The sequence below is a fragment of the Pimephales promelas genome, chromosome 16, assembly GCF_988280905.1.
Source record: "Pimephales promelas chromosome 16, fPimPro1.hap1.1, whole genome shotgun sequence".
In the NCBI taxonomy this organism is placed as follows: domain Eukaryota; kingdom Metazoa; phylum Chordata; class Actinopteri; order Cypriniformes; family Leuciscidae; genus Pimephales; species Pimephales promelas.
In genome coordinates, this window is record NC_142784.1 from 21,767,350 (window position 1) to 21,788,753 (window position 21,404).

The following is a 21,404-nucleotide window of genomic DNA, read 5'->3' on the forward strand; positions in this document are numbered from 1 at the left end:
TAGTGTGTGGGATCAAGCGCAATCTATAAGTTCCACTTCCTGTGAACAAGCTCTCCTGAATTAGAGCATATGTAACTCTCAACTATACATTGGTACAGTCCAGCATCTCTCCTTCAAACGAATCTTTCAGAGAAAGGCCACAAGTCTTCAAAGATGTAAGCTACTTAGCTGAAGGATTTAAGCACACATGAAAGGATATTCTCCTGCAGACTGCCCTACATGGAAAACAACTCGAACTCCTCTGTGGTGTGGCGCCGTGGTGAAAGTTTTGGAAGAGAAGAAAAACCCTACACCCCCCCCCCCCCTTATTATATTGAAAAAGTGGAACAATGAATCAAAGGAGGAAGCTTCATATTGGAGTGCAGCTCAATCTCAGAACAGTGTTTTAAACTATCACACTGTCACTCAAAACACACTATGAAAACAAAACCGATATAGCTCTCCACTTTCATTAAAACAAAATTAAAAAAGGTCCGAAACAAAACACCTCCAGTGTTTACCATTGCTTAGTGTTGTAACAGGAGCCTAGAGTTTCTTACAGTCTTATTATTATTATTTTTTTTTTTATAAAATAAAAGATTTCTTCAGTAGTTGTTTTCCTGTTCAAATGGATTAATGAGTAGTGTGGTCCTGGTGCAAAAGATGAAGTGCAGGAAAAAAAGCTTGAGGTTTGGAACAAATCCATCAATTTGTTGCTTTACATTGAGGGCAGATTAGAATCTGCAAGTGGTTTGTTTTCATTATGTCTCATTCCTCCTTAACTCAGTTCACCCAAAAGCAGTCTTAGAGGTCAAGCATAAAACCACTGAGAACACTCTGGTGTTTCTAAATTAGCCAGAGAGGAAAACCTCTTCGAGCAGAACACTGTGAAGGATCTAATGGTGTCTTTTTCATGTCACCAAATGGGGTGTACTCTATAGGTGTAAAAAAAACAGTGGTAAAAATGTTTGTTCCAAAAAGGCCTCAAGCATCAATGGCCTTTTCTCCTAAAATTCTTGACCTGTACAATCATTTCAGATGTTTAAAGTGTGTGGAGTACAGACTGCAGCTCAGTAGAGGGCCTGACAGATCCCACCCTGATTTCTCTTCTCATCTCATGCGGTTTTGTCTCATGAGGGGAACAATGCAAGAGGGAGGGCCTGCTTTACTCAGGAAGGGATGCTTTAGCAGCTCTTGAGCTGTGGCCCTCTGGGCAGGATCTCGCACAAGCATCCTGTCCAAGAATCCCTTGAGAAGTGGCGAGACCTATGGATACAGAACAACATTGTAATGCGTAACATTTTTGCCTTCATGCTTAAGCAAGAGGTTGCAGGCCTACCTTGTGAAGGTTTTTGAGCTTGGGTGGCAAATTGTCTCGGATCATTTTCATAGCCTTGAGAGGAGGCTCATTAAAGTATGGCGGCTCTCCATCTACCATTTCAATAACCATAATGCCAAGTGACCAAATATCCACCTGTTGAAACAGTTTTGACTGTATAAGCTGCAGTAATGTCAGCAGTAATGCAACATAATATGAAAACAGTAAAGGAGGATGGGACTTGCCTCTGGTCCATATGGGAGTCTTGAGATAAGCTCAGGGGCCATCCAATAGGGTGTTCCTACAAGAGACTTCCTGCGCTGTACCTCTTTAGAGACCTGGGCACAAAAGCCAAAGTCTGACAGCTTCACCTGAAAATAGGGATAAAACCAAAAGAAAGAGAGGAAGTTATATTACCTGCCAGAATAAATGGAGACTATCATTTAGGCTAGCTTCTTCATTTGCTGAGATGGAACTATTATTATTATTATTATTATGGATCTATAGTTAATTACTCCTCTTTTTAAGTATCTGAGCAAAACCTGTTTGCATCATGACAAAAGTAATCTACGTCAGTCATCTACAAAAATAACATGAAATTTTATAATTCACCATGTCTATTATACAATTTACCAACAGCGCTCTTCACAGATCACTTGCACAAGTACATATTTATATACATCAACAACATTTATAAATGTGTGAATTATGCACTGGTGGCTTGAATATTTTTAATTAAGATCATGTGCTCTAAAATATTCACTGTTGCATCAAATTACACCGCAAACGAGCATGTGAAAGGGAAAAAAAAGCCCTGTTTGCATCACAAATAATAGTATTTAAAAAATAAGCTTTCCAAGTTTCCAAATTTTCTGTGAAAGCTTCTGCAATGCATTGCTTGACTAAATACACAAAAAACTATGCCCTTTGGCAATGCATGAGAAGCAGCGTCAGACACTTGCAAGAGGAAATGAAACATGTAAGGTCAAAGACACACACAGGCAATCAGCCACTGCCGAGAAACAGCTGAGGGTGGCTTAAAGAACTTCCGTCTATTTCAACCACAGACACAATGAAACAGACCCTGTTTAACAAACCACTGCCTATTGCAGGGCCATCAAAAATACATGGCCGGATATTGCAGAATTAGATTTCTGTGAATGCAATGACAAGCATGTAGCTAAAAAAAAAGAAAAAGAAAAATGTGCATCACAAGGGATGGTCTTTTAAAACCAGGGTCTATTTGAGAGCTCTTAAATACATAAATGACGGAAATGTTCTTGAGGTTTTGGTACTCTGTCAACAATTTACTTTGCTGACTTAAATGGCACATTTAAGTAGGGCTGGGTATTGACAAATTTTTGATTTCGATTCACAAGCTTGCAATTCAATTGCATTAAATATTGATTAATTTGTATATCAGGTACAATACATGGCAAATTTTCTCAAGGAAAACAACTAATGCTGTAAATTGGAGTCAGTAGTAGCCTACTAGGCTTCATTAGCCAACTATAATATTGAAGGTAAAAGTTAACAGATTTTTATTAGTTTTACTGACGTCTTTCCACGGTTGGAATACCGATTGAGTGATTCCATATGACATGATATGGATTTCGATAAGTTGTACTGTATCTGTATCTTTACTATCTAACTCACTTTCGGTTGCTCATTCATGTTTATTTCACGCTGTAACTGGTATTATAAAGGCAGAAGAGAAGATCATGTGCTGCTGCTTCTCTTGAGCGATCTCACGCCACAGCGCCAAAACGTTATCAACAGTAACAAAGCACGAAGATTATTGCAATTTATTGGATAGGATTTAAGAATCGATTTTGGTTCGTAAAAATGAGAATCGATTAAAATCGAGAAATCTTTTTTACCAAGCCCTTTTTAGCATATTTAGGTCATCCGTTCATCTCAAGAGAAGACATGCTGGTCTGAGAACACAAAAGAACAAACAGGTCTGTCAAGAACCTGTTTAAAGATCAACCAAGGTTCTCAGAAAACAACAAAACAATGACAGCGAGTAGGACAGTTTTCTGATCTCATAACAAGTCATAACATGTCATGTAAGGCTTCAGCTCATCTACCCCAACTGAATACAATAGGGCCAAAGAACTTGTTATCATCTGACGTAATTGAATTTTCATTGAAGAGCTGTGAGGGACTTACTCTGCCATCATGGGTGAGAAGAATAGAATCACTCTTAATGTCTCTGTGAATGACTCCCTGGGAGTGAAGGACCGAGAGCGCTTTCAAAACAGACAGACACACAGTGGCGATCTGCTCCTCATTCATCCTGAAGTCAGTCAAATAACATAACTGAAATGTTAAACATTGAATGAAATCTTTAAAGCTGATAAAATGTGACCCTGGATGACAAAACCAAATATTTATATAAACCATGTAAACGTATAAATTCATGGTATGAAATATACAAAATCTTCATGGAACATGATCTCTACTTAATATCCTAAGGATTGTTGGCATAAAAGAAAAATCAATAATTTTGACCCAATACAATGCATTGTTGGCTATTGCCACAAATATACCTGTGCTGACTGGTTCTGTGATCTAGGGTCACAAATGATCATAAGGCTGAATGACAACACTGGACTGCTGTGATACTCTGCCACCTGGTGGTTCTGAATTATTACCCAGTAACAGGTGAACAGCTATTAATGTACACTAAATGTATTTCATATATTCGTATATTTAATAATAATTGTATTAAAAAATGTATAATATATATTTTTTTAAATTCTGTCACAAAGCCAATAGAATTATTTATTTCCTAAATATTTGTGGTCTTTTTCATACTTTATCATATTTTCATCTTGGTGGCTTAATAGGCATGCTGCAATAAAATAAAAAAATTAAAAAACGACACAAAATTTAACAATTAATTTCAAACAGAATTTGAAAATACAGCAAAATAAAAAAAACAAAGAATTTAAAACTAATAGAACCATGAATTGTTTTAAACAGAATCTAAAAATGTGTGCGATTAAGAGCATGACAGAAAATCAATTAGTGATTTGACTTCTGAGAAATACTTGCCTGGTATGTGTGACTATGTCAGTTAAAGCTCCACCCTCAAGGAACTCCATGACAACCCAGAGCTCATCGCCCACTAAGTAACTGTTGTACATCTCCACCACGTTCTCATGGTGATAGTCCCGCATGATCACCACCTTAGAAACAAGAAACACAGCAAGCAGACAAGTTTATATTAAAAAAATTAAGTGGCTAAGGAAAGAAACGGAGGAGAATCCACCAGCAATAATAATTTTCACAATGTCTTTATGTACAATCTACAAAAAGTGTTTGCTGAAGAAGAATTTTCAGCTCCTATGTGCAGCATATCACACAATCTAAACAACCAATTATAACACAGTAATCTCGTGTGGATTGCACCCACCTCGTTAAACAGCAATTCTCGTCGCTGCTGTTTTCGTAGATCCATCTTCTTCACAGCCACCAGCTTGCCGGTGGTCTTCACTGTAGCAATACAAACAATGCCAGTGGAACCTTCCCCAATCTTGATGTAGTGGTCCAGATAAGTGCGTGGGTCCCCGGGGTCAACCACCATCTGTAGAGCAGCACGGAACTGTTCGTGGGAGACCCGCTGTGGCTCCCTCTGAGGTGAGCGCGCCTGCTGGGGTGGTGCAGTCGGGGCGGATGGTTTTGGTGCCGGGGGAATCTGCTGGTTGTGAGGAGGCTCAGGGCCTAAGGCTGGGTGGGAGGCGTGATGCTGGGGCTCTGCTCTGTGCTGCCCCTGAGAAGTAGTTTTACTGCCACTACTGCCTCCCCGGACAGCCCCAGTAGGGTGGTCGTTGTGGTGGGAAGGTTCATGAGATTTGGCTGGTTTTAAATCCTGCAAAACAGGGATGAATGAGAATTTATATATTATTATGTTGTGTAACAGTACATTGGATCTGTGCATAAGCTCATAACTGACAGCAGCCTAATAAACCTAAAGGTGTCCAAGAACAAAGGACACAATGTCAATGATCTGAATTTCATTTATACAATAAAGACTATCCAGTTATTTTATATTTGATTTTTTTTTTTCATTTCATTTCTATATCATATAGATATATTTTATAAAATACACGCAGCACAGCCCTACAAAAAACATCTATAATTGTTCATATTCTAGAAACATAGTAGTATATTTAGTTTTATTTCTGTGTACCTGACCGCTGGGGCTTCTTCCAGAGTCACTTTCAGCACGTGGGTATGTGTTGAAAGGCCGGCCAGTCTGCTGTGCAGTCTTTATTACTCCCTCTGTAACAGGTAGGTTAGGGGTGCGGATATTTGGCCCAGACAGTGGTCTCTTCTCACGGGGAGTCTGTGGGCTACTGTCCCTTCCAGTGTAGCTGGATTTGGGCCTCTTATCATTGGCCCCCTCTCTCCTTACAACCTGATCATGATGACCACGTGGTTCTCGGTCTCGTTCTCTGTGCTGGGGCGGTGGAGCTGGCCCTCCTGACCAGTCAGGCTCTTTGTGTCTGTTGGGCTCCTGACCGCGAGGCTGCTGGTGAGGTCTGCTGTCCTCTCTGGATGAACGGGCTGGTCGCTGAGACTGTCTGGGATCAGCACTTGGGTGCTCCTGACGTGGTTTCTCCCTACATGGACAATTTAAAAAAAAAAAAAAAAAAAATCAGCCTCACTGTCAATATTTCCATGATAGTCACTGGAAACCGTAATTTTATTTTAAAGTAAGAGATGTCGGTTGTGCACCTCTCTTTGCTGTCTCCATAGCGATCAGGATGTCTGTATTGGGGGTAATCGCCATTCTCGTGGCCTCCTATTGATGATCCGGAGTCTCTGCGTGGTGGTGGTGGTGGACTGCCTCTCCGCAGAGAGTTTGAGCGGATCACCGACATGGTGTCAAACTCATCCAGGAGCCACGTGAGAGAGCCATCATCACCGATCTTGCGACCCCGCACGATTGCCTGTGCAATACAAACAGGTTATGAGGGATTTATGGAGAATAGATAAAAGGGAAAAGGCAAAAGATAACAAAATACATACACACACACATTAGTATTGTCAAAAATATAGATTCAATTTTCACACTGAAATAAAGACATTCCAATACTCAATAAATAAAATAACTTATGATATGAAGTAATAAAATGAACACTGAAAGTAACAGAAGCTCCTAAAGTACATTTTAAAAGGGATAATTAGGCATAAGAAAATATATATTTTTTAAAAACTTAAGCCAACTAATTTGATTTATATTCTTTCGGATTCTCTAACCAATATTTAAAAAAAAAATTACAAATCCAATGAACATACAGGTATAGGTATGGTGTATAGGCAAGTCCAAAAAAAGAAAGGAAGTATAGGTATCAGATCCCTAGTATTTGGTTTACTTTTTTCAAGGTCACACCAATTCTTTAAGTCAAAAAGTGGAACAAGTTCCATTTTTTTTTAAATCAGTTTCCAAGATTCCCAACCCTACTTGTAAACATCCCCAAGAATCATTATTAAATAAATTACCTTTAGTAAATCCAAAACTTAGTACTTTACCTCATCGATTGTAACATACAAAAACTACAAAGCTTAAATCAAAACCTAAACCAAACACACAGCAGACTCCCTCCCTCTGACCTTGCGTGGCTCTACAGTAGTGATGACTGTGGCGTCGATGAAGGGTTTGGGCCTCTTGGCCGTGTCCTCAATGAGGCTCTGCCATTGGCGCGGAAGTCCCACGAACTTCTGCTCATGCTCATCAAAATCAGTGTGGACACGATGCTCAAAGTTGGAGGGTGCCGAGATCTGGACACGTTGCTTTTTCTTCTTGCTGAACATGGCTGCAGTAGACCATCAGACCTAGAACCAGGGAAAGACAAAAATAATTATCTGCTAAATCGTTCAGCGAAACCTCAGTGGTCATACACCACCGTTCAAAAGTTTTGGGGTGATAAAATAATGACAAATTAATACTTTTATACAGTATAGCATGAATTTGTTTGTTTTTTAGACAGTAACGGCATTACATAATTCAAAATCTATTTTAATAAAGCTGTTTTTTTCCATTCATAAAAACAAATCCAAACTTTTCAGCAGTAGTGTACTGTACATATTAAGAAATAAACTGATAGCAAGTTCATTCACAAAACACAGGGAGAGACACATAGTCAGCTGTTCATTTTAAAATGTCAGCTCTCTCACTTCACCTTTCCGAGCATTTCAACAACAGTCTCTTTATGCAGTACAAAACAAAGCAGTCCAGCTCTCCATGCTTTCCCTTTTCTCACTTTTGCCCTGCCCATTCTCTCCATGGGAATCAGAGACACTCCCAGAATCCAAATACTGGGCTCTGATATGATTGGGCCGAAACCCCCTCCTACACCTGACAGGCTGAGCCTGGGAAAACTATGCTGCTTCCTGGGACGATGCAGCAGCAAGAGGCATTTTTCAAAAGAGTGAAGCATTTGAAGTGCAACCTGATCTTTTGAGACAATGTCAGCTGGGCCATGAGGTCACAGCTTCAGGAGTCTTAGAATCCATGTGAATGTTTTATGAAGTGCTGTTTCCAACATTGAGGGTAATAAAAACATTCAGAGCGAGTGAAGAACTCAAAAGTTGCAGAACTGGAAAGTATTCAAAATAGTTTCCAGAAGTAGATATATATATATATATATATATATATATTCACTAGAGGAAGAAAGCGTGCACAAGCACTACAGAGGAAACATCAATTTACAAATAGCGATGAGCAGTCATAACTCATTTGACATTTTTGATGAGCAACTGTGTCACTCATCCTAGCAACTTATTACTTATAACTCATGCTTATAGCAACTTAAAATGTACCTCTTGGAGCAAGTTGGTGTTTGCACATAAGTTCCACCCAACACCAGAGAAACCAACATATCTTCTGCTTTTTCTTAAAAGCTGAATAATTCCAAATGAACGCTGTTGTTTTGACAGAAAAATACAACAAAGTGACGTGTATCCTTGTAGTATTGATATTAGCGAACATGAAGCATGTTGATTCTGCGTGGCATGTAAGACTCTCACTCTCTCTTCGTGTGCGAGACGTAATGTCAGTGACAGCAAGTCAGGCACCTTCACATTAGAGTTTACAGGTACACAGCACATCCATTGGGCTGAATTGAAAAAGTACAGATCACTCGACAGAGAGCAAAACTCATGTGCTCAGTCAGTGTTCAGTCAGCAAGTGAAAATACATCTATGCTAAATTTTTAATTGGCCTCTAACGCACATTGGCGGCAAGTACAATCTAAGAATTTATTAGCCAATGGCTAATGATAGACATTATTTAGTAACCCAGAGTGAAGATTTACTCGCATTGTAGAGGTTTGCGTTTAGTCAGCTAGGTGACAGCACATTGAATGTGCATAACCGGAAACAAAAGAGTTAAAACCTCATATCACCTTGTGAGCCATTTCAAAATGGAAGGGCGTCATGAAGCTCAGTGTAAGTAGTCCTTTGACAGACAAGTATGTTAACTACAGATAATAACAGACTACTTGAATCATGAAGCAAATACGTTAACAGTACGGTATGAGTCAAGAAAGAAAAAACATTTGCATTTAGATGAGCTAGCAAAACAAATGTAGAACACTATAGTCGTGTCAATACTAAGGGAAAAAGGAAGCAATTTCAAACCCAGCTGAGCTTACGATTACATGCTACACAGAAAAACTGAGGCTGTTAACTTGCACCTGTGAGATCGTTTCTTTGGAACAGGTGAGAATCAGTCATGAGTGACAGGAGCAGGTTCTCTAGCAGAGATCTACATGTACAGCTGCTTCACACATGACACAGAAATACAAATGCATTACAATACTAACACAATAAGTGTAAATTAATCATTTTCCATAAACACTTCCTGCCCACATCAGCCCACAAAACAAGGTTTGAAATGTTTACAAAAGAGCACTATCAATCAAGCTTTGTGTCTGACATTAAAAAGTGTAAAGCAGTCAAACTCGAACAGTCAAACACTTCCTGGTTGAGTCTGGCATTCCAGACACATACCATTATGCACTGGTGAACAGTGAGAAAGACGTCTCTGTGGTCAATGCTCTTGAGACGAGCCCTGGCCAGGAACACTGTCTCTGCGGATTGGCTTTTAATAAGGAGAGATACTGACTCCTCAAAACGGCCTAAAGAGTTGGGGAAACAATTCAATTCAATTAGGCTGATATCTTTGTAAAAGTTTGCAAGCTAGCTTAGCAGAAACAGGCCTGCGGTGTTTGTTTTTCCAAGCCCAGTACAGAGCACTGCAAAAACAGCTTGACCTTGGAACTAAACTCTGTCATTAGGTCTCCTTATCAGACCAACCCAGTGTTTACAGAACCTGCTGCTTCTGTCCACTAAAATGCTGTGATTAAAACAAGAAGAGCAATGCAATGTCAATGTTGCTTGTTTTAAACAAAGATTTCCCAACAACGCTCCACAATTTGCAGGCAAAAACTTAATTTCACACACATATTAAAAACTTTGAATAGACATGGGTCTTTTTATGTTTCAGGTCATTCATCAGAAACAAAACACTGAGTCTCCTTTTGAATATTCCAGGTAATGCATGTATAATGCAACAAAAACAACAGTGTTTTTCTTGTTGGCCAACAACCGTTATTTGTTATTCAGTCATTGTGCAGCACTAAAAGCAGTAGCCTCACTCCAATGTGATAATGTTCCACAATGCTTTGCATGTGCTACATACACAAAGTCTTTATGTGAACGTGACTGCAGGTCAGAGCTTGATAGAGGGCTTTCTGATGGAACGGATTACACATCATCTCACCAAAGACAACAGTACAGTGTTCGGTACAGGGACTCGACTCACAAAACACACATGCAAGTTGGAGAGTGGCATCAGTTTGCAGCTGATGGGTAATTAGGTAATGCAGTGCACTACTGAACAACTTGCGTGCAACAATAGATTCAACTCAGTCACAAAGCATCCTTGATTATTTAATCCATGAAATACAAACCAAAAGAACTAGTAAATAAAATGCTGAAAACTGTAATTTTAAAACATTAGAAAATATTGTTCCTTTCCTACTGTGTAAAATTGTATTCTCTTCTTGTCACAATAACACATTGTCCAATGAAACAAACAGCTAATACACCCAAAAAAGTTGAGAATAGCCTTATATGATGCAGCTTTATTGGCTGCCACTGGATACTTTATTAAAAAGCTTTTGCTTTATGGCTTATATACATTATTCGAACTAATAGTTTTGGGTCAAACAGATTATTATTTATATTTTTTTTTTTTAAAAAGGGAGTAAGTGACAGCTAAATACTTTTATAATCTTATAAAAGATTATATTTAAAATAAATGCTCAGTCTCTCCACAAAAGAAAAGGAAGCAGGCAGCACAACTGTTTCTTGAGTACCATTCATCAGCATATTAAAATTATTTCAAAGGATTATTTCAAAGGATCATTTGACACTGAAGACTAGAGCAATGGACAATGAAATGGACATGGATGAATACTTTTTTTAAGAAATAAATGGAATGTGATAATTTTTATGAATTATGAGGCAAGTAAAGATTCACAGAATACCAATATTAAAAAATAAAAAAAGTTGTTTTAATTAATAATAACTTCTCACTATTGTTGTTTTTGCTGTACCTTTGATAAAATAACCACTGCCTTCTTTCAAAACTCTTAACGACAGCAACCTATTGAACAGTAATGTATATTTGTTTTACCCTGATAATTCAATCAAATACAAAAAACATTCTTTGAAAAATTACTTATGCAACAAAACAGAAGAAATAGAACAATAATTTAAAAAAGTTGTCCACACATTGGTTACTGAAGAAAATCACTAATGGTTGCACAATCGATTGTGACAAGGTAATACAGCAATTTCCATGGGGCAGACCTGAAATTCATATCAGAGCTCTAGAGTCTAGACAAAGAAACACAGGAAACTGAAAAATTGCCTCTCAAGCCAGAAGAAGGGACAGTCTCATTCAACCCGTTTTCATTAAAAATGATCAGATTCATTTAAAAATCGAGTCAGTCATTGAGAAGCAATACAATCGGAAAACTGAACGTTTAAACCTATACTGATTAAGCAGGATAGGATATTACATTTAACAGCACACTTTGTCTTTCAAAAGCAGCATTTAGGGTTTCACTTTTATTCTTTCATTTAGAACTTAATGAGCAAAAGTCAAACGCTGGCCTAAAGTAAGTGGTAGCATGAGAGATTCCACATTGCACATTATGAGTGACCCTGTCCAGCACTGAAGTATTTAAGGAATGTTTGGAGTGCCCGGTACAGACTGCACCCCTGACTGAATCTCCCATCACACCTCCTCGAAGCAGACATATCCCCGCAAACTCACGGCTGCTGGACACAAGTACAGGAACAAAGAAAGTGAAACTACCACCAACGAGGAACATAGGAAGGTTCGAAAAAGACACAAGAGATTCTGAACGACAACCCCACTACCTATTGAGTAACTTGTGAGAGTGTGTTATATCACTCTGTATAGTAGTTCATCATCACAAATACAAAGGCAGCATTCCAATTATATTTCATGTTGCACACATAATTATAAAAGCACAGATAGACTAAAAATATCAATTTCTAAGGCCCATAAACATGATCAAAACTTTGCAGAAAAAACAGTCACTTTTTTACACTTCCCTGTGATTGTGGTAAATACTTTTTAGTTAAAGTGAAGTCCTTTTAGTATAATGGAAATGTGTTTACCTTCAGTTTATGGTACACGTGTCTTTTTATTGTGCAATCTTTAGTGATTTTTTTTTTAATTAAACAAAAAATATTGTTAGCTATAGGTCAAGAGAGAAATACTTTACATCATGAGAATAAAACTAAGCAAGCTTTTCAAATATCATTAGTCTTTAATCTCATTATTATTGGGAGATATCAAGTGACTGATAATAACTGTTAGTGACATTAATTTAATGCAAGTAGTCTGCTGTACTATTTAAGATTTAAATGACTTGTGAGCCATCAGAATTTCCTCTCAGTTTGGGCCTCTGAATAAAACAGGTCTTCTGAAGATGAGAGCTCAATATTATCACTAGGGTATATCATATTTTGTCTTTAATGGACATTAAAGCCTGGTATGATACAAATCAACACACATGCATGTTTTATTTTGTCTTAAAGTTTAAATAAACTGTTCAATTAAAAAAAGGTCAAACAAGTTGGGCATACTGAATATGTTGATTGATTAAAAATTGCTTTACATCCGATTTTAAAAGAAGAGGAATTTCTCTTTTAAATTACGTAAACAATGACTCATGATGCGATTCATACACTAAATCAACCAGTCACCATTAGTCTCTAGTATCAACTTAGCTACGATGCTTTTGAGAAATACAGACTAGAATCGATACTACAGCTGAAACCATACACTGCCCACTCAAAACCATCGATACCAAACATTGCACTACTAAAATTGTACAAATTGCTATAATTTACATTCGGAAGAATCGTTAGTAGTGTGAACTTTGTTAGCTTAGTTACTGTATGGATCGTGTCAGCATCATACGTAAGGCATCGCTCCCACATTATAGGGATTAAGAAGCTCTAACAGAACAACGAGTCAAATTCATTTGTGTTATTTACTGTATGTCACTAGCTGGACAACCAGCAACGAGAAAACACTTTAGTCAAACTTACAAGTAGTTTACAAGTCCTTCTGACAGTAATATAACGACCCATTTATTCGTATCCAGATAGCAATTCAGGAGAAGCTCACAAATCTATCTCTGATCCGAACCTTGAGTGAAAAGTAGGTCTGAAATGATGGCTTTATTTACAGACTATTGTAACTCATTCCCAATCTATAACTGACAACATAGATACAAACTTCAGTGGTATTAGAAACGGGGGTAAATTTCTAGTTAGTATCTTTTATCACTTTAAGTAATGTTTTGACACTCGGTAGACCAAGCTACTTAGCTAGCTGTGAGGAATTAGCTAAATTAGCACGACGAACAAACTCACCGAAACTACAGGCTGACAAACAAAACAAACTGCGATGGCAAACAAACGACTCTCGTTTGTAATACAAATCGTGTTTTAAAAGTCCTACCTGTGGTGAGAACAGTGTTCGCTGAAAAATAAACTTCATATGGTCGGTTAAGTTTCTTGAGAGTAAAGTTAGCTTCAGCGGGCTAAGTGCGCGTATCAGTCTCACTGAAGCCCTCACGAGCGCGCTGCTCGTGCTCTCTGCGCCATATTCACGCCGAACCTTCATCCGGGGAACTGACCACCGCTGGCCCCAGCATGTCACAGCCACAGTGTTATCATCATGCCACATTAAACATTTCAGTCGAACATTTGTATTTATGTTCTTTAACTTTTCATTGTATTAAAAAGTCTGCTATAATTGAACGTGTAGCATACTAATTAATAAGAAATCTAAATATTTACGTTTAAAATGAGTATTAAGAGTGATACAATAATGCAGTATGATGAATTAAAATTTTTACCTTACTTCCCTAGCAATATTAGTACTCAAGTGTATTAAAACCAAATAGAAACATAATTTGTGACACTTCATTAGATGTAGGCTAAATCTTTAGTGTGGACACAGCCATGGACCACAGCCACAGCTGTGGACACACAATATCCATTATCTGTCCTTTTCTGATGTTGCAATGTATCACCATTCTTTGAAACTTAACAACAAATGATCTGCTTTGAAAATTTGTTTAATGTGCATCACACACACACACATACACTGGTTTTAAATTTTACGTTTAAGGGGACTTTCCATAGACACTGATTTTTAATAATGTACAAACTGTATATTCTATCCCAAAACCTTAACCCAACCCCTAAACAAAAACAAAACATTATTTAGTATGATTTATACGTATGTTTTCCCCAGGGGATCCAAAATTACCTACAATGTAAAAAATGATTCTAAGAATAACTGTACCAAAAATGTTTTATTCCTTCCAAGGGGAAGACAAAAAGTACAGTCTTTGTTACTGAAGATTAGCTATAGGTAAGAAAATCAAATAAAATGATAGACGGACAAACTTTAATCAATATAGTCATGGAGGAAAGTGTTGCCAAAGCGCTTTCATGGGAGCTGCAACCAGCTGAGGTCATCAGATCTGTGAAAGCAGAGAAAATCCTGTCTTATGTATATCCCCTAAACAGGTTTCACTTGTATGCATGCAAAAACATTCAATAACCGCTTTAATTCATAGCTCTGGCACATGGATGCAATTAATTGAGGGTTACTTACTGTGCCTGAGTCTTAGTGATCCTCTTCCCCATCAATAACTTTTCCGCCAACCTCGCGACCGCAGGGTCATAGTTCAAGCTGGCAGCTGCAACAACTTCTTCATCTCTGGATTATGAAATAAACAGCGATGAACGGAGAGAAATCCTAATTTCAAGGCATAAAGATTTGAAGAACTTTTAAGGTTTCTTCATTTGCTATCATCAGCTTACTTGATATAAAATGCCAAGAATTTTCTTTCCTTAGTACTTCCTTTAAAAACAATGTCAGTGTATCCTTCTCCATAGCCTGGTGGAATAAAAATAGATTAAGTTCAAATTTATTTATTCATGTGTTGAAATATCATATTTCCTTAGAGAAGGGAGATTTATCTTGGAATGGTCACCTGTATATCGGATGCTTTTGCCTAACAGCATGGTCCAGAAATATGGCACAGTATTAATCGCAACCTGTTGATTCAGCATGCTTAAACCAGCTATTCTTCCTGTAGAAGACCACGGCCACATATTTTACACATTACCACAAATACGAGCCTTCAATTTTTTGTTTCTCACCAAAGTTGCAAAAATACAGTAAAAAATAGCATTGTTGTGAAATATTATTATGATTTCTAATAGCTGCTTCTATTTTAATATATTTTAACATGTAATTATTTCCCGTGAAAGTAAAGCTGAATTTTCAGCGTCATTACTCCAGTCTTCAGTGTCACATGATCCTTCAGAAATCATTCTAATATGCTCATTTGCTGCTCAAGAAAATCTCTTCTTATTATTGATGTTGTAAACAGTTGTGCTGCTTAATATTTTATTCTTGAAACCATGATAATGGTTTCAGTATTCTTTGATTCTTTGATTTTTTGATTTGAGAAAGTTAAAAAAAAAAAGCATTTATTTTAAATAGAAATGTTTGGTAACCCAGCAAACACAGAACGTTCCCCTAACGTTCCCGAATGGTCCCATGAGGTTATTTTTTTGGGAACCAAAAAAGAACGTTTGCTGGGAACAATATTTTTGTATGTGCCTTGCTAAAAGAAATGTGTCCTTGCTGTATTATTTCTTTAAAAAAAAATAAAAAAATTGACTGACACCAGACTTTTGAATGGTAGTCTATTTTTGAATATTCAAAATCGTATTATTATATCAGCTGGTACCGTGAGCTTGCGCCAATTGCCAATGTCCAATATTGACTCTCTTATGTCCGACCAAAGGAAGTGGAAAAGACACCACATCTCCAGCAGCAAAGACATCAGGAATGTTGGTTTTCATGAACTGAAAAACACAGATGTCATAAAAACTACTCTATTTGTTAAGTAAAATGTTTGTTCAATGTGATATGAAGACAGTTACCTTGTCAACAACAACAGCATTGCGTGAATCAATTTCCACTGATGTTCTCTTTAGGAAATCAGAGTTGGGAATGACACCTTTGAAAGGATATGAATGTAAATGTTAGCAATAAACAGCTTTTCAGTGACAACAACAAAACTGCTATGACAAAATTGTTTTGGTACATACCAATGCCCACAATTACAATATCCGCTGGAAGGACTTCGCCATTTTTCAGAACAACTTCCCTGACCTAAACAAATAAGTTGTTTTTTTTACAATGCACTGACATCAGTTCCACGATTGTTTAGTATTGTGCTTACAGTACCTTTCCATTTTCACCCCGAATTTCAGCCACACCATTACTTGTGCAGAACTTCACGTTTTTCTCTTCCAGCATCTTTAACAGATTATGTATCACTTGCGATAGATAGCCAAAAGCAGTAAACCAAAAATGAAAGAAAAATATCACAATATTCTCTGACCTGCATTGTCATTTTCCCGATATCTGGACCCAGTGAAGACTGGAAAGGAAACTTACTGCTCCCAATAACAGTGACGCTGGCTGCCTTGTCAGACAGATAAGCTGCTACCTCCATTCCTGATTGATAATTGAAAGTCATAATGCAATATTGCCATTAACTTAGGCTGCGTCCGAAAGATAAAAAAAAAAACGCTGCCTCTGCAGGCAGCATTCGGAGACAGGAGAGCAACAAGACACGTTGAATCCAATGATTGTGTTACATCCTGTCTAGTAAGACACCTACCTATGCCTGATTTTTGAGGGCAGGATAGATGTATCCTTCACTGCCTTAAATATCGCAACATCCTGTGTGTTCATTTTGTGACAGTTGAGCCAAAATCTAAAAATGGCATCTGAAATATGTGGTTGGTGGTCAGTTTGTAAATGTACATTTTTGACCAACGTTTTCCACTTTTGATTTCATTTCTAGTGGGAAATTAGTATTGTTCTAATTAAATATTCAATTTGTTCTTTTGTTGCTATCATTAAACTGTTTTGTCTGCAATCAGTTTCGTGAGGTAGTCCACAAACGCTGTCATTGCCTGACAGGGCAATGAGGCAACAAATCAACTGACTAAGCTTTTGGGTACAGCCCTAGTGTTTGTGAAAGAATACTTTTAAATTGATTTCTGTATACCTATGAATGAAGTTCCAACGATGACGGCCTTGTTGCCTGCACTCATGTGATGGATTTCCGTGGCATCCTTAAAACTCTGCAGCAATTTCACGTTTTTTAGTTCAGCACCAGGACACTGCAGAGGTTTGGCTCTAAAACAAAAGTACATAATTCACCATTATACATTGCATTTAGATAAAAGGTCCAAATGAGATTTATCTAATCTTAAGCACTTTTAAAAGGATGATCTAAAAAGTTATGATCTAAAGTTATGATCTGACCTCCCCCCTGTAGAAATCAAGAGCTGGTCGTAGTGTTGGACAGTGCCATCCTTGAAAGTCAATGTTTTAGCCTCTGTGTCAACAGACTTTACCTTTTGAGGGACAATTCTTGTTAATATCCACAAATAAATACAATGCATGTGATTCCAGGATAATGAACGGAAGATGAAAAGAAACTAAAAGAAACCCACCTCTTTTTTAGTCCACACTTCAATCCCATGGTGTTGAAGGAAATCACTCTGCCGTAGCAACACCTTTTCAATTTCAATATTCATTGCCTACAAGAGTCCATGAACACACAAAACCTTCCTTCATAAACAAGGAACTACACAGGTTAATGAATTCAATAAGGCAATGGAGAGCCAATCAAACAATCTGGTTTTGTTTAATCTATTGGTGCGTTCACGTGCTATTGTAAACATCATATTTTCCACCTGTGAACTGGTATTTATCAGTGTGTTGCGTTCAAGTGCTTTTGATGTCGTAATGTGGTAAAAAGAAGGAGATCCGGACCGGTTATTTAGCTAATACTGTTTTAGTTTGTTTAAGTCATTTGCTAAAGCAAGAAAATGATTTATCAATTTATCGATTTATTTTCTAGATCATGAATAGTACATATTTTCACCATTCACGACTCTCTCGCGTTGCTCTCCGCCATTTTGAAAAGGTCAAAGGTTATCTCATGTCACCAACTCGTGCATCAAAATATTCAACGAGCTGCCCAGTGGAAAATACCGCATGAGGGGGTGTTAATGTGCAATTTCCACATTACAGCATTTACCATAATTACCATAGCACATGAACGCACGATATGATCCATGGATTTCAACCTTGCTAAGCTTGGTCTTATCCAGAGGCAGCTGCTCATCTTTAGTAACCATTATAATTCTCCCTTCATAATCATTCTGACGAAGGGTTTCCGCACATTGCAATGAAGCTGGGCCTGTGGAAACACAAACACATAGAAATGTAGCATTTCCCAAAATGACAGACTGGAGAAGAGGCATACAAACTTTTCCAGGCCATGGAGGATTGCCTTTAATTTTATTTATTTATTTATTTACTGATGTATATTTGAAGAGTTCAGATGCAAAAGCCTCTAAGTGCTATTTCAAATTTTCTTCTAAAATGATCATTTTTATCAAGCTTGTATATTTAAGTTCAGTGATTTCACTTAAATGGCAATGATAATTACCTATTAATTTTTATTTAAGTGAAATTACTGAACTTAAATATGCAAGTTTGATAAAAATCATCATTAAAGAAGAAAATTTCAAATGGTATTTAGAGGCTTTTGCATCTGAACTCTTCATTTTTAGACATATGTTCATTATTTGGCTGACCCCTGGTCTAGATTAAGTATCTATTACTCACCTCCTCCAATCAGAACAACCGTGTGGCTGACTCCAGGCACTCTACTGGACATTTTCTTAACTCGCTTCTTCAGTTTCTAAGAATTACAAAATACAGAACATTTCATGAAATGCTCCTCAAAAGCAAAAAGACCTAAAATCGCACGGGTGCTAACCTTTTCATCAGCAGTTACATAAACTTTACCACCCTCTACCTTGACCTTAACAGGACAGGAGACATACAAAAATAAGTAATGGATTAATTCATAAAACTGTATGGGAAATTGCATGCGACATAAAATATGAATTTGTAACAGGCACATGACACAACAAAAATACAGTGTATATTCATACTTTGTATGTAGGCAGAGAGTCCAGTCCAGGAAATTCTTCAATATCTCCAGTTTTAGTATTGAAACATGCCCCATGAAATGGGCACCGAACTCGATCTCCAAGCAATGCACCTACAAGAATAAAGCCACTTTTATGATGTGTTGGAAACACAATGTCACGGTAGACTTGAAAAAAATAAAGGCAATGTAACTGGATACAGCTCAGAATAAGAATGACAAGTAAAGGGCACGAGATGATGAATGAAAAAAAAACCTGTTTTCATTTTACTTACAGTTCTAAGTAAACACAAGACAAGGTTATTTATCGCTCAGTTTGTGTCAGCCTAGTCTAGTGATTAACAGAGACCATACCCTACCTTTGATAAGTGGAGCGCCATAATGAGTGCACAGACCACCCACAGCAGAAAATTCTCCCTTATTGCGTACCAACAGGATTTTTTGCTGGTCCACCTCAACCTCCTTCATTCTGTAGGACGAACATGGGTAACATGGTGTCAGAATGAATAAATAAATACAATTATTTACACTGGCAGTCAAAAGTTTGGAATAATAATAATCATTTTTCATTATTGAAAAATTGGAATGAAAATTTTCATTTTTTTTATTACGAAATAAAAATATTATTAACTAATATAATAACTGTTTTCTATTTTAATCTATTTTAATTAATTCCTGCGATGGCAAAGTTGAATTTTCAGCAGCCATTACTCCAGTCTTCAGTGTCTTCATTGCAATATGCTAATTTAGAGCAGGATATATTCTTATATATTATTATTATATTATATATATTATTATTATTATGATATATTATAAAGGTTATCTTTTGTGTTGAAAAACACGTTTTGGAAACATTTTGTAACATTATAAATACCTTTACCATTAATGTAATGCATGTTAAATAAAAGTATTAATTTATATCTTACATTCACAACTTCTTTTAATATCTATACTGATAAGAAATTTTCTTGAGCAGAAAATCAGCATATTGAAAATAGAAAACAGTTATTTTAAATTGTTATAATATTTCATAATTTTACTGATTGACTGTATTTTCCATAAAATAAATGCTTGGTGAGCATAAAAGACTTCTTTCAACAACAAAACTTAAATCGTAATTATTTCTTGAATTTCAAATAATCATTATAGTAATACTATAAAGTAGGAAATAACTCAATTAAGCCTATTTATTTACTACAAATGATATGCTGCTGTAACATGTTTGGATCACATCGCTTACTGTCCATCCAGCAGATCTGACTCTAAACACACCATCTCCGTGATCTCTTCACACTGTTTTGTCTCCATTGTTAGTTTGTCAGCTGAAGAAATAAAAACTAATCAGTAATGTAACTAAACTTGCCACTCTCCGTTTCCAACCTGTGCAGCCTATACTACTACCTTTATACAGCAACGCTCGCCTGGTCTTCCTCAGCTTCCACGCTGTTTACCTTAAAGCTGGGAGAGGAAGAGACTTGAACTTCAGAAGTGCACTTATCTGTAACACCAGATACACCATAGGGATACGTAGTGATGGTAACTAGATTATACAAGAGCATTTAGGCTAGAGCAGAAGCAATAAAGTTATTAATTATTTATTTAACGAATGCACGTTACCAGCTGTCACTCACTGGTTTCGCGTAATACTGAAGATGAAATGTCTTGTAACGCAGGAGGAGGACAACACGATACGTCTGTATTACAAATGTTGCTAGTATATGTCGTCCTTGCGTATAAGCTACTTTAGCCTACCATTTTTCTAATATCTTACCTGTCTGGACGAAATTCTCCGGTAGTCAAGTCAAATGGTTAGCAGTCCATTCAGAATAAAGTAGTTAAATCGTTGACACCTCATCATGACGCAGCATCTCAGACAGCGACAGACAGGCTCGAGCTCAGCCTCGGCCAATCAGCGCACGTGACTGAAACATCAAACTGAGCGTGCGAAACTAACGAGCAAACTCTGACTAGCTTCTGATTTCTGTTTTCAGGTGTGATGGACATCACATTTTGACATTATTATGTGTTGTTATAAAAAGCAAATTCAACTTCCATAATATTTAAGGAGGAATAGTAGAATCATTGCATATTGAACACTGGTTTGTGAATACAGTATGCCAAGCATAGACGTTCGTTCACAACATAGCCTACTCCGTCATGTTGCTTCTGTGAGAGCATAAAACATCGTACTGAGACAACTTATAGCCTAATTGACATTCCTTGGCTCAAATAAAAAGGAGCTACAGCAGACCTACATTATTCGCAGTTATATAAATCAGATAATAAGTCTTCTTCATACGTATTTATAAGCTATCATTTTAACACTTTGACTGTATCTAAATTGTTAATGTTTTCAGCAGCGACATGTAGTAATAGCCTGTTATTGAAGCTACAACATATCTTACATTAAA

At 37.1% G+C, this 21,404-nt stretch overlaps 2 protein-coding genes across 7 annotated transcripts; both read right to left on the reverse strand.

Moving 5' to 3' along the window:
• Positions 1 to 555: 555 nt before the first annotated feature.
• pak4 (p21 protein (Cdc42/Rac)-activated kinase 4) lies at positions 556 to 13,559 on the reverse strand. Its single transcript, XM_039670833.2, has 10 exons — positions 13,383 to 13,559; positions 6,923 to 7,144; positions 6,044 to 6,258; positions 5,496 to 5,928; positions 4,719 to 5,174; positions 4,358 to 4,491; positions 3,470 to 3,596; positions 1,543 to 1,668; positions 1,319 to 1,453; positions 556 to 1,245 (listed from the first exon to the last, which is right to left on the reverse strand). The coding sequence occupies exons 2-10, from the start codon at positions 7,121 to 7,123 to the stop codon at positions 1,090 to 1,092; spliced, it is 1,983 nt and encodes a 660-aa protein (XP_039526767.2). The 5' UTR covers positions 7,124 to 7,144; positions 13,383 to 13,559; the 3' UTR covers positions 556 to 1,089.
• A 666-nt stretch (positions 13,560 to 14,225) lies between these two features.
• Positions 14,226 to 20,922, reverse strand: aifm4 (apoptosis inducing factor mitochondria associated 4). 6 transcript variants are annotated; one of them, XM_039670391.2, is made up of 20 exons: positions 20,765 to 20,922; positions 20,395 to 20,451; positions 20,234 to 20,315; positions 19,353 to 19,462; positions 18,998 to 19,107; positions 18,820 to 18,864; positions 18,666 to 18,741; positions 18,122 to 18,234; positions 17,483 to 17,569; positions 17,292 to 17,383; positions 17,032 to 17,162; positions 16,357 to 16,472; positions 16,200 to 16,271; positions 16,061 to 16,124; positions 15,893 to 15,969; positions 15,697 to 15,814; positions 14,932 to 15,030; positions 14,759 to 14,834; positions 14,550 to 14,654; positions 14,226 to 14,415 (listed from the first exon to the last, which is right to left on the reverse strand). In XM_039670391.2, the coding sequence occupies exons 3-20, from the start codon at positions 20,299 to 20,301 to the stop codon at positions 14,382 to 14,384; spliced, it is 1,593 nt and encodes a 530-aa protein (XP_039526325.2). In that variant the 5' UTR covers positions 20,302 to 20,315; positions 20,395 to 20,451; positions 20,765 to 20,922; the 3' UTR covers positions 14,226 to 14,381. The 6 variants fall into 6 exon arrangements, with proteins under 6 accessions (XP_039526325.2, XP_039526326.2, XP_088977339.1 ...); XM_039670392.2 differs by having other exon boundaries at positions 20,395 to 20,491; positions 20,765 to 20,901; XM_089121213.1 differs by lacking the exon at positions 20,765 to 20,922 and adding an exon at positions 20,625 to 20,715.
• Positions 20,923 to 21,404: the final 482 nt, after the last annotated feature.

What these genes read in the sequence shown, in the direction of transcription:
- aifm4 (XM_039670391.2), bottom strand. Translation starts at nt 20,301, where the DNA reads ATGGAGACAAAACAGTGTGAAGAGATCACGGAGATGGTGTGTTTAGAG. An exon ending in TCAGATCTGCTGGATGGACA is followed by an intron (nt 19,463 to 20,233) that starts GTAAGCGATGTG and finishes TTCGTCCTACAG; the next exon opens with AATGAAGGAGGTTGAGGTGG. An exon ending in TTCTTGGCATTTTATATCAA is followed by an intron (nt 14,655 to 14,758) that starts GTAAGCTGATGA and finishes TTCATAATCCAG; the next exon opens with AGATGAAGAAGTTGTTGCAG.
- pak4 (XM_039670833.2), bottom strand. Translation starts at nt 7,123, where the DNA reads ATGTTCAGCAAGAAGAAAAAGCAACGTGTCCAGATCTCGGCACCCTCC. An exon ending in TATGGAGACAGCAAAGAGAG is followed by an intron (nt 5,929 to 6,043) that starts GTGCACAACCGA and finishes TTGTCCATGTAG; the next exon opens with GGAGAAACCACGTCAGGAGC. An exon ending in GAGAATTGCTGTTTAACGAG is followed by an intron (nt 4,492 to 4,718) that starts GTGGGTGCAATC and finishes CTTGTTTCTAAG; the next exon opens with GTGGTGATCATGCGGGACTA.